Raw genomic sequence first — 12811 nt, 5'->3', positions numbered from 1 at the left:
ATTATTATTTGGCCAGAGATTGCTGTTTTTAGCACAGCAGTAACACTGACATGGTAGTGTTTGTGTGTTGCCATTACAAGTGTATCAGGTGCAACAGCTTTGCTGGAATGTTTAAAAAGCTCAGTGTCACTGCTTGGTTGAAAAGAAAAAAAAAAAAAAGTCCATCATCAGTCAGCACCCAATATACAGAATAGCTGAACCATGATCTCAACAGTGACTACTGGTTTACCTACAGCACAGGTTACCAAGAGTCCTACCCCCTGTCCTTCAACTCAGCAAGGACTAGACAAAGGAGAACACACCAGTATCAGTGTTGTGGACGTGTGGATTACCATAGATCAGCCATGTGGGTTTCGATGTATGCCCATATATATATATAAAAAAAAATGATACACTTCTGTTTTTAGACACACAAGCATACAGACCTGCAATGGTTTGATGTCACCCTACAAGAGCGTTGTATCCTTATAACAGAACTCAGACGATTTAATGCCCTACCTTGCCGCAACGGGTTGGGAGTGTTCCTCTTTTTATGGGTGGAGACCCACATTGAAACCCACGTTGCTAATCTAGGGAGGCCCCATATTGCTATATGCACAATTTATTAACGTGTCATACCTCTTAAGTGTAAGAAGCACTGACTTTTAAATGTAATTTAGATATCAGGATAATAATTAACTGTGTTCGTAAATTAAGTTTTAAACAACGAGCAGTTATAAGGTTGAAGATGTATTACATTAACTGCTACTCTTTACGAAGTACATTTTTTGCGTAAATGCAAAGTATGAAGTACCCACGTATTTCTAAACTCGAATTTCCATTATAAAGTCGGGCCTCAGCTCAGCAGAGAGGAATGAGATTAGAGAGATCAAAGCGCGGCATTCGCGCCAGTTGAAACCAGCGTCAGTCTCCGGCTAGGTTACAAAAAGCACCATCAATGACGTCAACGTTCTGGAACCGCCCATCATTCAAACTTCACGGTGCGCTCTGATTGGTCGATAGTGAGTCATTTGACCAACGGTCGCGGGAAGACTATGACCACGCTTGTTGTAGGTGGGAGGAGTAGCAGTTCGCCATTCAAACTACTTTCGTAAACAAAATTGTTTTTAATCGGTATAATTATGAAGGTTTTACGTTTTGTTGGTCTTTGATTTAGTCGTTTATTACGGCGCATTGTCTTTTCATGGACATTATATTTCACTTTTAGCGCAGTGACTAATCTGGGGAGTAGATTTGGGAGACTCGGAGAAGAAGCCATTTTTTTTTCAAACTTGGCCGCTTTGGTGCTTCGTGGTAACAAGTCAACTTATCAGTCGGTAAGAGCTTGTCTGATTCGGTTGTGTGGATATTGGGGTTGCTAGTGGACTATACTGTCGCCAGTCGACGGTGGAAGACAAGCGGGATTGATATTTTATTAATGTGACAAATCTAAGAGAAGTTGTAATTAGCAAAGTGGCTAGCTAGTTATAGGAGTCGTTAGGTCTCCACGGGGAAGCCTCCCGTTAACTAAGGTTAAGTAGTCCGTGTTTGTTAGATATGCTTAGCTTCTTTCATTTCTTTTCTTTAACTATTTGACTTTATTAATTTGTTTTGAATAACGTTAGCCTAATTGTACAACAGCGTTTCCGTGTTTGGGTTTGTCTAACTCTCAGTAGAGAGTTTCTGCTGGCCGAGAAAATGAGTTTCGGCTGCCGCCGGCAAGCAGACTTTTCCCCAAACCTTCGAGCGATTCGCCAGAAACTGCAGTTTGCACACAGCGATGGTGAAGAGGACAGTATTGAGGAGGCCAACAGCAGTACCGGGGCTGAGTCCGGTTTTAACGAGCTGGATTCTCCGGTATCTCTGCGGCGTAGCAGCGCGGATAAGAGACCCGACGAGCTGAACAGCAGTCCTCTGAGCCGAACCAGGGAAGACGACGACCCCGAGTCTTGGGACGAGGAAGGTTTCGGCTCTCCGTCTCACCTCAAAGTGAACTTTTGTGTGAAAAACTCTCCGTCGCCGAGAAAAAGTCCTCGCGCCTACGACAGCTCACCGGAGAGGACGTGTATTCAGGACGATGTGGAGGGCTCGAGCTCTCCGATTCCTGACTGTCCTGATACACCACCCCATAAAACCTTCAGAAAACTGCGACTGTTCGATACTCCGCACACTCCAAAGGTTCGTGCTGTCCTATTCTGTAAAAATATAGCTTTAAAGCTCGAGTTATCCGCAGTGAAATACAGAGTACTTTGGTAACATTTAAGTATGGTTGCATTCGAGCTATTTTTATTTTAGGAAGTGCACAGTGAGGCATGGCAAACATGTAATAATGAGATACTCAATTCAGTTTTATTTGTATAGCGTTTTTAACAATGGACATTGTCACAAAGCAGCTTTACAGAAATGTAGACAGAAATTTTAAACCTTATACATTTATTCCTAATGAGCAAGCCAGAAGCGACAGTGGGAAGGAAAACCTCCCTGAGATGATCTGAGGAAGATTTATTCAATATTTTTTTCCTAAGCACGTCAGACTACAGTTTCTCCTTTCAGGTGACTTCAAAGCTCATTGACCCAGTTATTATCTAACTGTACAGGTTACGTAATGTGTTTCATATGCAGTGAATCATCTCATTGAATACAGCGGCGGCTCGGAGCTTTGTCCATGTTTTGCTTCGCACTTTAATGCCTGTAACGCAGGACTTTTAACCCTAATAAATAGTTTGCGTATTTCAAGGAGCACCATTAACTTTTTTTTTATGTCTTGTCTCTAATGAGCAGAGTTTGCTGTCAAGAGCAAGGACTTCGGCTTCTACAAGCAGGAGAGTCGCGCTTTTCAAGAATGTGGATTCCAAAGGAAAGGCAAGTCTCGACGGAAGGCGAAACCAAACACCCCTGGTCAACATTAACCCCTTCACCCCGGACTCAGTGGTCGTCCAGTCATCAACTCAACAAAGAAACAATAGAAAGCGCTCTCACTGGAATGAGTAAGCTCTTTGACTTGGTTATAACAGCTTTTGGTTGATTTTATTCATTCGTTTGTTAGCTTTTGGGATAAAAAAACTTTTGACATTAAACCTTTAGATGCCATGTATTTAATGTTCAGGTTGCAATGAGGTTCGTTAAATCCGTTTACTGCCCGTGTTGCGAGTCAACACATTGGCAAGAAACCAAAGCCTCAAGTACACTCCTACACCACGCCACGTGCTTCCCCCAGGCCTCTCTGCTGCCCTCTTGTGTCTGTTGTGAAATAATAACTCCTCTTCTCCCATTGTTTTGCAGCTCCTGTGGAGAGGACATGGAGGCAAGTGATGCTGAGATTGAGGATGAGGTTATTCCACCTTCAAAGGTAGACATTTTTACAATATAGACCATAGTGTATCTGAGCACTTTTTATGGCTCCGTTATTCTTCTTTTCATTGGAAGAAAGTACTTGTTGCCCATCACATATAAACAAAAAACACCTATCTTTTAAGTGTGTGCTGTGACAATGTTTTGATTCTAGTTCTAATTAAAAACCCTTTTTCTCCAGAGAATTACAATGATGGAGAGTAACATGATGTCCAGATATGCATCAGAGTTCCATGAACTAGAGAAGATTGGTTCTGGACAGTTTGGCTCTGTGTACAAATGTGTGAAAAGACTAGATGGTTGCATCTATGCAATCAAGCGTTCCAAGAAGCCTTTGGCAGGATCTGTGGATGAGTAAGTAATAGTTACTGATATTGACTACATAATACAGACTTTATCTGAGAACAAATTTTTCTTTTTATTCATTTATATTTTTATCACTATATTGATGGCAATATGCTATTTTTGTCCATATTGTGTTCCCTAATCAAGTTGATTTCTGACAATGTGTGTTGTAAAAATGATTATACAAATTGAATTCATATTTAATACACCTTTTTGTTAGATTGAGAAGCTTACTGTGCCTATTTTTTTTCTGAAACCAACTACAGGCAAAATGCACTTCGTGAGGTTTATGCACATGCAGTTCTTGGACAGCACCCTCATGTAGTGAGATATTATTCTGCCTGGGCTGAAGACGACCACATGCTGATCCAGAATGAGTACTGCAATGGTGGCACCTTGTCTGATGTTATTGCTGAGAACTACAGACGTTTGCACTTTCTGTCTGAGCTGGAACTGAAGGACTTGTTGCTGCAGGTCTCCCGCGGGCTCAAGTACATCCACTCGACAGCGCTTGTGCACATGGACATTAAGCCAAGTGAGTTGTTCTCATAGGATACTTTGATATTAATTTGCACTTGGTTGTTTTTCCTTTTTGCTGCTCACTCAGAATACCATGTGAATTCTACTTTAGAGCATGTCGTCGTATTTTATTTGGGTTTAAAAACATGTTTGCCATCATATCATGCACCCTATATAATAAATGGTTGTGTGAGAAAGGGGTGTGTTAATAGAGGCTTGTGTTAACTGCCTGTTATGAGCCAGTATACAGAGTGACATGACGATATGGAAAACTGTGCATGCAGTACTGTGAGCTACTCTGTAAAATATTTTCTTAAATTCATCAGAAGTTTGTCTTCAGTATATTGGGTTTTTTTTTCTTCTTGTATATATTATTGCAACTCTTTAAAATAATTAAAGTGGAAGTACTAGGTCGTATTATCTGTGAAGTACAGAACCATGAACTTGACAATGTATTTAAAATTGTTTGTATTTGAAATTTTTTTGTTTCAGGTAACATATTTATTTCAAGGAAGTCTGCAGTGAGCGTTGAGGAGTTTGAAGATGAGGAGGATGGGCCCAGCACTAATGTGATATACAAAATCGGTATGTACACACTGACTATACCGTTTGTATGCCATGTACAGTTCTCTTAAATTGCAATTAACTGACAGCCTCTCTTTATTTTTATTTTTTTGTTAGGTGACCTAGGCCATGTGACTAGGGTGACTAATCCACAAGTTGAGGAGGGTGACAGTAGATACCTGGCTAATGAAGTTCTTCAGGAGGTAAAACAATGGTTTTCTCTGATGTCAGAAATTCTGTAATGGTCATTCGTATTTAAGCAGCGATGTAAATGTTTTTGCTCATTGGCTAACTGTGAACTGTCTCGGGATATTTAATTTCATTTGGAGATCTAATATTGTTGAAGTACACTATCTGCAAAAATTTGGACACCTGACTGTCATACCCATATGTGCTTTTTGAACATCCCGCTCCAGATTTAGTGCCCCCTTTGCTGTTATAATAACCTGTACTTTTCTGGGAAGACTTTCAAATAGATTGTGGAGCATGACTGGAGATTTTTGCCCATTCAGCCACAAGAGCATTAGTGAGGTCAGATACTGATGTCAAGCAACATCCAGTTCATCCAAAAGGTCATGGGATTGAGGCCAGGGCTTTGTGCAGGCCACTTGAGTTCTTCCACACCAACCTTGGCAATTGAATGTCTTCATGGACCTCAGTTTGTGTGCAGGGGCATTGTCATGCTGGGACCTGTTTGTACTAGCCTCTTTAATTCCATTTAAGGGACATTGTAATGCTACAGCATACAAAGACATCCTATATAACGGTTTGGGATAGACCTATGTATGAGTGTGATGGTCATGTGTCCACAAACTTTTGGCCATGTAGTATGTCAGTGAACTCAAATTTTACTTGGTTAAGTCCTCTTGAATGGCTTATTTCAGTAGTATAGATTTGTAGTTAACTATAAAATATTAAACTTATTCCACATAGATTATGATGACTATTTTGCGCTGGTGGGTGGAGGAGTATTTAGCCTGTTTGATGTACTGAGTATTTTGTTCCTTTCAGGACTATAGTAACCTGACAAAGGCAGACATCTTTGCTTTGGCTTTGACTGTTGTCAGTGCATCTGGAGCTGAGCCTCTACCAACCAATGGGGAACAATGGCACAAAATCCGACAGGGAATTCTACCCCATATCCCACAAGTGCTTTCTCAAGAATTTTTAAGCCTATTAAAGGTAAAAGGGAAAAAACATGCTTTCTTACTTTCCTTATTTATTTACAATACTTTTTAAAATGGTAGTTTTCTGCTTACTTCAGTAAATAATTTTTTAAATATATATAATTTATTACAGCTTATGATTCATCCTGACCCCACACGCCGGCCATCGACCTCTGATCTCATCAGACACCCTGTTCTGCTTACCGCCTCCAGGATGAATGCTGATCAGTTGCGTGTGGAACTTAATGCAGAGAGATTCAAAAACGCCCTGCTCCAAAAGTATGTATTTTGCTGCCAAGTCGTATTATAAATTGCTTAGTTTTAACAGGACTTGTTTTGATACAGACAGATGCCTTGTTCAGTTTTTGTGAATTTGTTGTGTATGTAAGCCTCACGAGGGCAAATGAGTACAATGTCATTTGAGATTTCGCTTTTTATTCAGTTCTTAAAACCTGAATAACAGCAAAGCACCACTTTTCATTTGCTCTTGGCTTGTTAAGTTTATTTAATGCTTTGTAGTGTGTAGAAGAAATACTTAACACAGTTAACTGTGTACTGTGAAGCTCTTGTTAATTTCAATTCTCATCCTTTTTAAATTACAAAAAAAAGTAAAATTTTTTATTGTTCTTGTTTCTCAGGGAGCTGAAAAAAGCCCAGCTTGCCAAAGCTGCAGCAGAGGAGAGAATTTTGTCCACAGACAGAGTCCTGACACGTTCCACAATCCAGTCTAGTTCCAGAAACTCTCGGCTTATTGGGAAGAAGATGAACCGCTCTCTCAGCCTCACCATTTACTGAACTGAACCTCGAATTAAATATTTTGACAAAGAAGAGTGTCCCCCAGAGGGAGGAACACTGGTGCTGTATCACAGATTTTACATGGAGACTTTTTTTTTTTTTTTTGGTGTGTCTATTACTGGTTGGACAGCTTCCATTGTCTCATGACTGTTCGTGCTTACACTGTTCTGATAGAAGCGAGATGGTTTTGAATGGAAGAAAACCACACTTTCCAAGCAACTGATAATATCAGTTAAAACATCTGTCAGTTTGTACTGGCCATGGACTGCTTTTTATTGCATGGTCAGGTTCCTTTTGCAGAATTTGTTTTGCATACATTTCATGTGTAGATATTTCTTAAGGTAGAGAACTTCCTTGTCGTTTTTTCCTTATTCCTTCTCCAACTTCCACAGAGGGAGGTCTGCATGTTGGTCATAGACATGGGGCATCTATGAACCCCTGTAGAGACCTGATTTGTGAATGTTCCAGACCTAAGAGTTGTGCACCTTACTGCCTGTAAAATGCCTTATGTTGAGCAATGAAGGTTGGGCCCTATGTGTCGATTACCGTTAAACTGAGCACTTTGGAGGCAATGGGGAACTCGCCAGAAAGCCTGCTGCTATTCATGTTTGTCCATTTTCCAGTTGTGGTTGGAAAATATGATCTACATTTTTATCATTCTTCTTTTTTCCCCCCACCTCAATCATTGATCTTTTGTTATACAGCAATTTCAAAATAATTTCCTTTGAGGTTATGTACAGTTCTTTACAGAAATAACATGTATGCATTTGGTTTTTCATGTAGAAAAGGTATAGAATTGATCATGTGTACATGGGATTTGGTTACATTTAGAAACTGCAACTTAAGCTAAATTTCATATCCCCAGTAAAATATTTGCTTAGACTTCAACAAGACTTCAACTTCAGCCTCAAGCCTGTTTGTAGCATTAAAACAATAGCATCCTTTTTTTTTAAAGCCTTATGTTATCCGTTAACAAGTCATTTTATTTTCTGTATTGCCACTGTACTGTTATTAGGGTACTCTTTGGTTTCCCACTTAGATCTTGTACCATAGAACATCGGCTTATTTTTTGTAAATATGTTCTTTTTAATAAACTAGATCAACACATCGTTGGTGTGTTTTCGTCAGCGCTGATTGCACACAAATAGTAGTAGTGCCTGAGTTACTGGATGTCTGCAAATCTCAGGCCAAAGTTCTGAGATTATTTAATCCAAATTTATTTCAGCCAACAGTGTAATCAGATGATTATTTTTCGGATTTTATTTTATGCAAGTAATGTAATGTCTTTATTTTACCTCCTAATTAACCATAATATACAGTAACTACAGTGAAAGTAAAATGAAGTGGGTGTGTTACAGAGGTGAGGACTGTAGGAGTTTAAGTGGGTAATGTTTGTGTTTTCATTTATTGGGAATTTGCATTAGAGAAAGTATTAGGGGCAGTCAGTTGAAAACCTGATAAGTGAGAGAAAATAGAATTTAATTTTCTTGTGCTGAAAGAAATTATATAAAATAAAAAAGAAAAATAATACACTTGTGACACCTATTTGCGATAATCAATGCAAAATAAAAGGTTTTCATTTGACATCCTCATATATTACTTAATGTTCACATGGATTATGACAAAGATATTGTATCATGGCCATTGCACATTTGCTACCATTTTATTTTTTGAGAGTTCTAGGTATATTTGCTCTTGCTTTGGTTAAGTGTGAGAATACCGGGACGCTATGGGATTGTGTATATATATTTAGCATTTGGTGTTTTAATGTTGCTGGTCTTTTCTTGTGTTGCTTGTGTCAAAAATTGTAGCTACATAAGCATCACACTCCTTGTTGATGGAGTCAGTTGACTACCTTCTCTGCAAATTAATGAGAGTATATCCTTTTAAAAGCAGACAGGCCTCTTCTGCTAAAGTTCAAAACATTTCTCTTTTCAGTTAACATTTTTGAGCTAATTGCCATTTATTTATGCTTATCTCAGTGAATAGAACAAAGGAACACCACTTCCTCCTTAGCCAGAGGAGGGCAGCAGGTCATCCCGAGCAACTGTTTAGGCATTTACATTGTCCAAGCTTTTTTTTTTTTTTTTTTTTTTTTTTTTTTTTTTTTTAAGACTTACAGCTCATGGATGTACATACAGCATAGTTTTGCAGTAAACAATGTGCCGGCGGTGTCAGAATTTAGGTAAGGTAAGAGAGTTAGAAAATAAAAACTTACCTCTGTGAAACGTTCTGCTTAAGTTGTGCTTGCAAAGTTGGTTCCGCTTGATCTTCCGCATTTTCGGAATCGGAATCGGGCTCAAACTGATGCGGTAAAACCGACGACATTGCTTAGGAGCTTAGAATTACTTTAGAAACTTTAGAGGCTAAAGCTAAGCCAAGGGGCATTACATGTACAACACACACTGAGGCTTTTGGCCAATCACAATGCAACGGGTCATCTGGCCAATCAGAGCACTCTGGGCTTTTCGGAAGGAGGGGCTTTTGAGAAAGCGAAGCGTTTCAGGCAGCCTGGGAATAGAAGTACTGCAATAATGTACAGTATGTGACAAATAATGCGTTTTTTTGGAACATTAAAGCATGTTAACCTATTTTATTACACCCATTAAACAAAATAATGAACGTTTAAAAATCATGATATGACCCCTTTAAATGCTGACAAAAACAGGTCTGTGAATACTTTCGCAAATCAGCTAGTTCAATTAGAATAACTTTTTATTCATCTGAGTGTTCCACTTTTAAGGTTATAGACTTAAGAAAATAAAGTTCCTAAGTCTAATGCAGATGGAATTTATATTTGTCCTCAGAAGCCACAAATCAGACATAACAATGTGTACTATTAATAATCGGTATATGTCACTGACTGTTACTTTTATTTACTGTTACTAACTTTCTATCTATCTATCTATCTATCTATCTATCTATCTATCTTTCTATATCACATTATATTCTGCCACAGAATTTGACCAAGATGTTATTGGTATCATCTTCTGCAATGTGACACAATAAATATGACAGTTGAGTAACAGCAGAGTTAGTTAGTGATCTATGAGTTGCAGGCTGACAAAGTTGACAATGGCATTGGCATGGAATTTAAAGTATTTGAACCCAGTCTGTTTGAGCAGAGTGTATAGATGAGGTGACACGAGAGCTGGACTGACTAAAGGACTAAAGCGCTGCTGCATCAGTCTCTTTAGTTTTGGCATGAAGAATTTAGGGTTAAATCCCAGTAGCACCACTATCAGTGGGTGGGCAGTCCACTATGAGTAATACAGGAAATGTTAACCAAAGTGAAAGTAGACCAATTTAAATCAGAGTAGACCAGTTTAAATCAAATCTTAGCTCGGAATTTTAATGACATAAAACTTTTGGACCATCGAAGATCACATTAATTATGATAATGAATATTGTTAATTAAGTCGTCCAGGGTGAATTTTTCAGTTGCATGAATAGTACGTTGCACTAGCTCAGCAGCAATTACAAAGTAACTAAGTTGAAATATCGTGTGGTTTTAATTATTTGGTGTAAGCACTTTCTGAGCCGCTTTGACGCACTTTGAGCTGCTGTGAGTGAGCGCTGAGCCGACTCCTTTAGCGTCACGTGACCGCTGCTCGGACCGTGTGAGAGGAACCTTCTCAGGACAGAGCAGACGTGCGACGAGCCTCAGCCAGACTGTACCTCTCGAAATGGGACTAAGGGACGAACTTCTAAAGTCGATATGGCATGCCTTCACAGCGCTGGATTTGGACAAAAGCGGGAAAGTGTCAAAGTCTCAGTTAAAGGTATGATTTTGTCCAGATCGGAACATTTTGTGGCATTTTTGTAACTTTTTTGTTCCTCCTCGCCGCTATGCACTATGTCACCTAGGCTTAACAATTACATCAAATATTTGTCTAACGACGTAAATATCAGCTATGCGTGTTTTGTCTTCACAAATATTTAAGAGGCAAGTAAGACACAGGAATAAAGTTGGTTTGACGTTGGACGTTCTATATTCGCGGATATGTGGAAATTAAGGGACCGTCTCTAAAGTTACATACGACATTGTTAAACACGTTTCTAACTTCAATAGCATTTGAAGGGAATGACTTACAGTTATATAACCAACTCTAAAGTGTTCATGTAGGTGTCAGCTATAATGCACACCTCTTAGATTTTTGATATTTAACAAAATAAACTATTAAATCATATATAAATATTGCCATGTATTTTATTACTGCATGGGCTCATACACAAAATATACCATTATTTAAAGCTCAATAGCATTTGAAGGGAATGATGTACAGTCACACAACTAACTATACAGTGTTCATCTAGGTCTCAGCTATAAGGCACACCTTTTAGATTTTGATATTTGTTAAAATGAGCTATTAAATCACATTTAAATTAGACATGAATTTCACTGCAGAATGGGCTCATACACAAAATATACTATAATTTAAAGCTCAATAGCATTTGAAGCGAATGATGTGCAGTCACAAACCCAACTATATAGTGTTCATCTAGGTGTCAGCTATAATGCACACCTCTTAGATTTTTGATATTTAACAAAATATACTATTAAATCATACATAAATATTGCCATGTATTTTATTACTGCATGGGCTCATACACAAAATATACCATTATTTAAAGCTCAATAGCATTTGAAGGGAATGATGTACAGTCACACAACTAACTATACAGTGTTCATCTAGGTCTCAGCTATAAGGCACACCTTTTAGATTTATGATATTTATTAAAGTAAGCTATTAAATCATATGTAAATATTGCCAGGTATTTCACTACTGAATGGGCTCATACACAAAATATACCATAATTTAAATTTAAAATTAAATATATATATATATATATATATATATATATATATATATATATATATATATATATATATATGTGTGTGTGTGTGTGTGTGTATGTATGTGTGTGCGTGTGTGTATGAATAGCATGTATATATATATATATATATATTTATATATATATATATATATATATATATATATATATATATATATATATATGAATTAATAGGAGAAGAAGAAAACCATTCAATCCAGTACAGGTCATTTTGACCCTGTTTATGCATTCGTGAAGGTTTTTTTGGTTCATGCATTGTAGGGTTAAATATCAAAAATCTAAAAGGTGTGCGTCATACCTGACACCTAGATGAACACTTTACAGTTGGTTGTGTGACTGTAAGTCATTCCCTTCAAATGCTGTTGAGCTTTAAATAATGGCATATTTTGTGTATGGGCCCATTCAGTAGTGAAATTCATGTCTAATTTACATATAATTTAATAGCTTATTTTAATAAATATCAAAAATCTAAAAGGTGTGCGTCATACCTGACCCCTAGATGAACACTTTCCAGTTGGTTGTGTGACTGTACATCATTCCCTTCAAATGCTATTGAAGTTAGAATCGTGTATAATAATGTCGTATGTAACTTTAGAGACGGTCCCTTAATTTCCGCATATCCGAACATTGAATGTCCAACGTCAAACCAACTTTATTCCAATAAGAAAGACCATGACCTATACAAACATTTTAGGTTGCTCCAGCCGATTTCCTAACATTAAATAAAAATGTGTTTGAACCAGAGACATTGGGCTAAACTGATGTGAATGTTAAACTGTAAGCAGGTATATATTTTTTTTTTTGCTGTGGTTTTGTTCTGTGTTAGTAGCGCGATGTCATGTCCTCAAGCGTCTTAAATAGCCTATGTGGGTTTCGTGCTTTTTGTTGCCGTTAAAGGGGAAATGTTAAGAAATGACTGGTAGTTCAGTCTTTACTTAATTGCTAGCAAAATGTGCTGCTTATTGCAAAGACCACTACAGAAACACTCACATAGGTGGTCTATAAAATCCAGGGCCTACCTACTCGTGTCCTGTCTGAAATTGTTAGTATGTTTTGTGAAGAGAATGGACTTCGACTCCCAACTGCCACAAAAAACAAAACAAAAAAAACAACCGTAAAATGTATTCAGGTATGTGTGGTCTGCTTAAATAGATCACGAAGAAAATCTATGATGACTTTTACCTTTTCTTAGGTAAGCGACAAAATTTATGCAAATTAATGTCAGTATAAAAATA

The 12811-nt window shown here is 37.9% G+C and overlaps 2 protein-coding genes across 5 annotated transcripts in view; both read left to right on the top strand.

The window, feature by feature from the left end:
• The first annotated feature begins 514 nt into the window (after nt 1-514).
• Nucleotides 515-7827, top strand: wee1 (WEE1 G2 checkpoint kinase). Of its 3 annotated transcripts, none has more exons than XM_053622962.1 (11): nt 515-1316; nt 1653-2157; nt 2761-2966; nt 3262-3328; nt 3512-3684; nt 3942-4210; nt 4687-4779; nt 4876-4961; nt 5770-5940; nt 6058-6203; nt 6563-7827. In XM_053622962.1, exons 2-11 carry the CDS (start codon nt 1678-1680, stop codon nt 6717-6719), a joined length of 1848 nt encoding a protein of 615 aa, XP_053478937.1. In that variant the 5' UTR covers nt 515-1316; nt 1653-1677; the 3' UTR covers nt 6720-7827. The 3 variants fall into 3 exon arrangements, with proteins under 3 accessions (XP_053478937.1, XP_053478936.1, XP_053478935.1); XM_053622961.1 differs by having other exon boundaries at nt 1621-2157; XM_053622960.1 differs by having other exon boundaries at nt 515-2157.
• Nucleotides 7828-10294: 2467 nt separating this feature from the next.
• swap70b (switching B cell complex subunit SWAP70b) overlaps nt 10295-12811 on the top strand; it is a 28619-nt gene continuing 26102 nt past the window's right edge. The window contains exon 1 of one of the 2 annotated variants that reach the window (XM_053622964.1): nt 10295-10501. In XM_053622964.1, the coding sequence (XP_053478939.1) occupies nt 10406-10501 (96 nt within the window). In that variant the 5' untranslated portion in view covers nt 10295-10405. The remainder of the gene's footprint in view (nt 10502-12811) is intronic. The other variant, XM_053622963.1, reaches the window with a different exon arrangement.

This window comes from Ictalurus furcatus, chromosome 4 (genome assembly GCF_023375685.1).
Source record: "Ictalurus furcatus strain D&B chromosome 4, Billie_1.0, whole genome shotgun sequence".
Lineage (NCBI taxonomy): Eukaryota > Metazoa > Chordata > Actinopteri > Siluriformes > Ictaluridae > Ictalurus > Ictalurus furcatus.
This window is presented reverse-complemented; position numbering and strand designations above follow the sequence as displayed.

What these genes read in the sequence shown, in the direction of transcription:
- wee1 (XM_053622962.1), top strand. Translation starts at nt 1,678, where the DNA reads ATGAGTTTCGGCTGCCGCCGGCAAGCAGACTTTTCCCCAAACCTTCGA. An exon ending in AAGCGCTCTCACTGGAATGA is followed by an intron (nt 2,967 to 3,261) that starts GTAAGCTCTTTG and finishes ATTGTTTTGCAG; the next exon opens with CTCCTGTGGAGAGGACATGG. An exon ending in AGGTTATTCCACCTTCAAAG is followed by an intron (nt 3,329 to 3,511) that starts GTAGACATTTTT and finishes CTTTTTCTCCAG; the next exon opens with AGAATTACAATGATGGAGAG.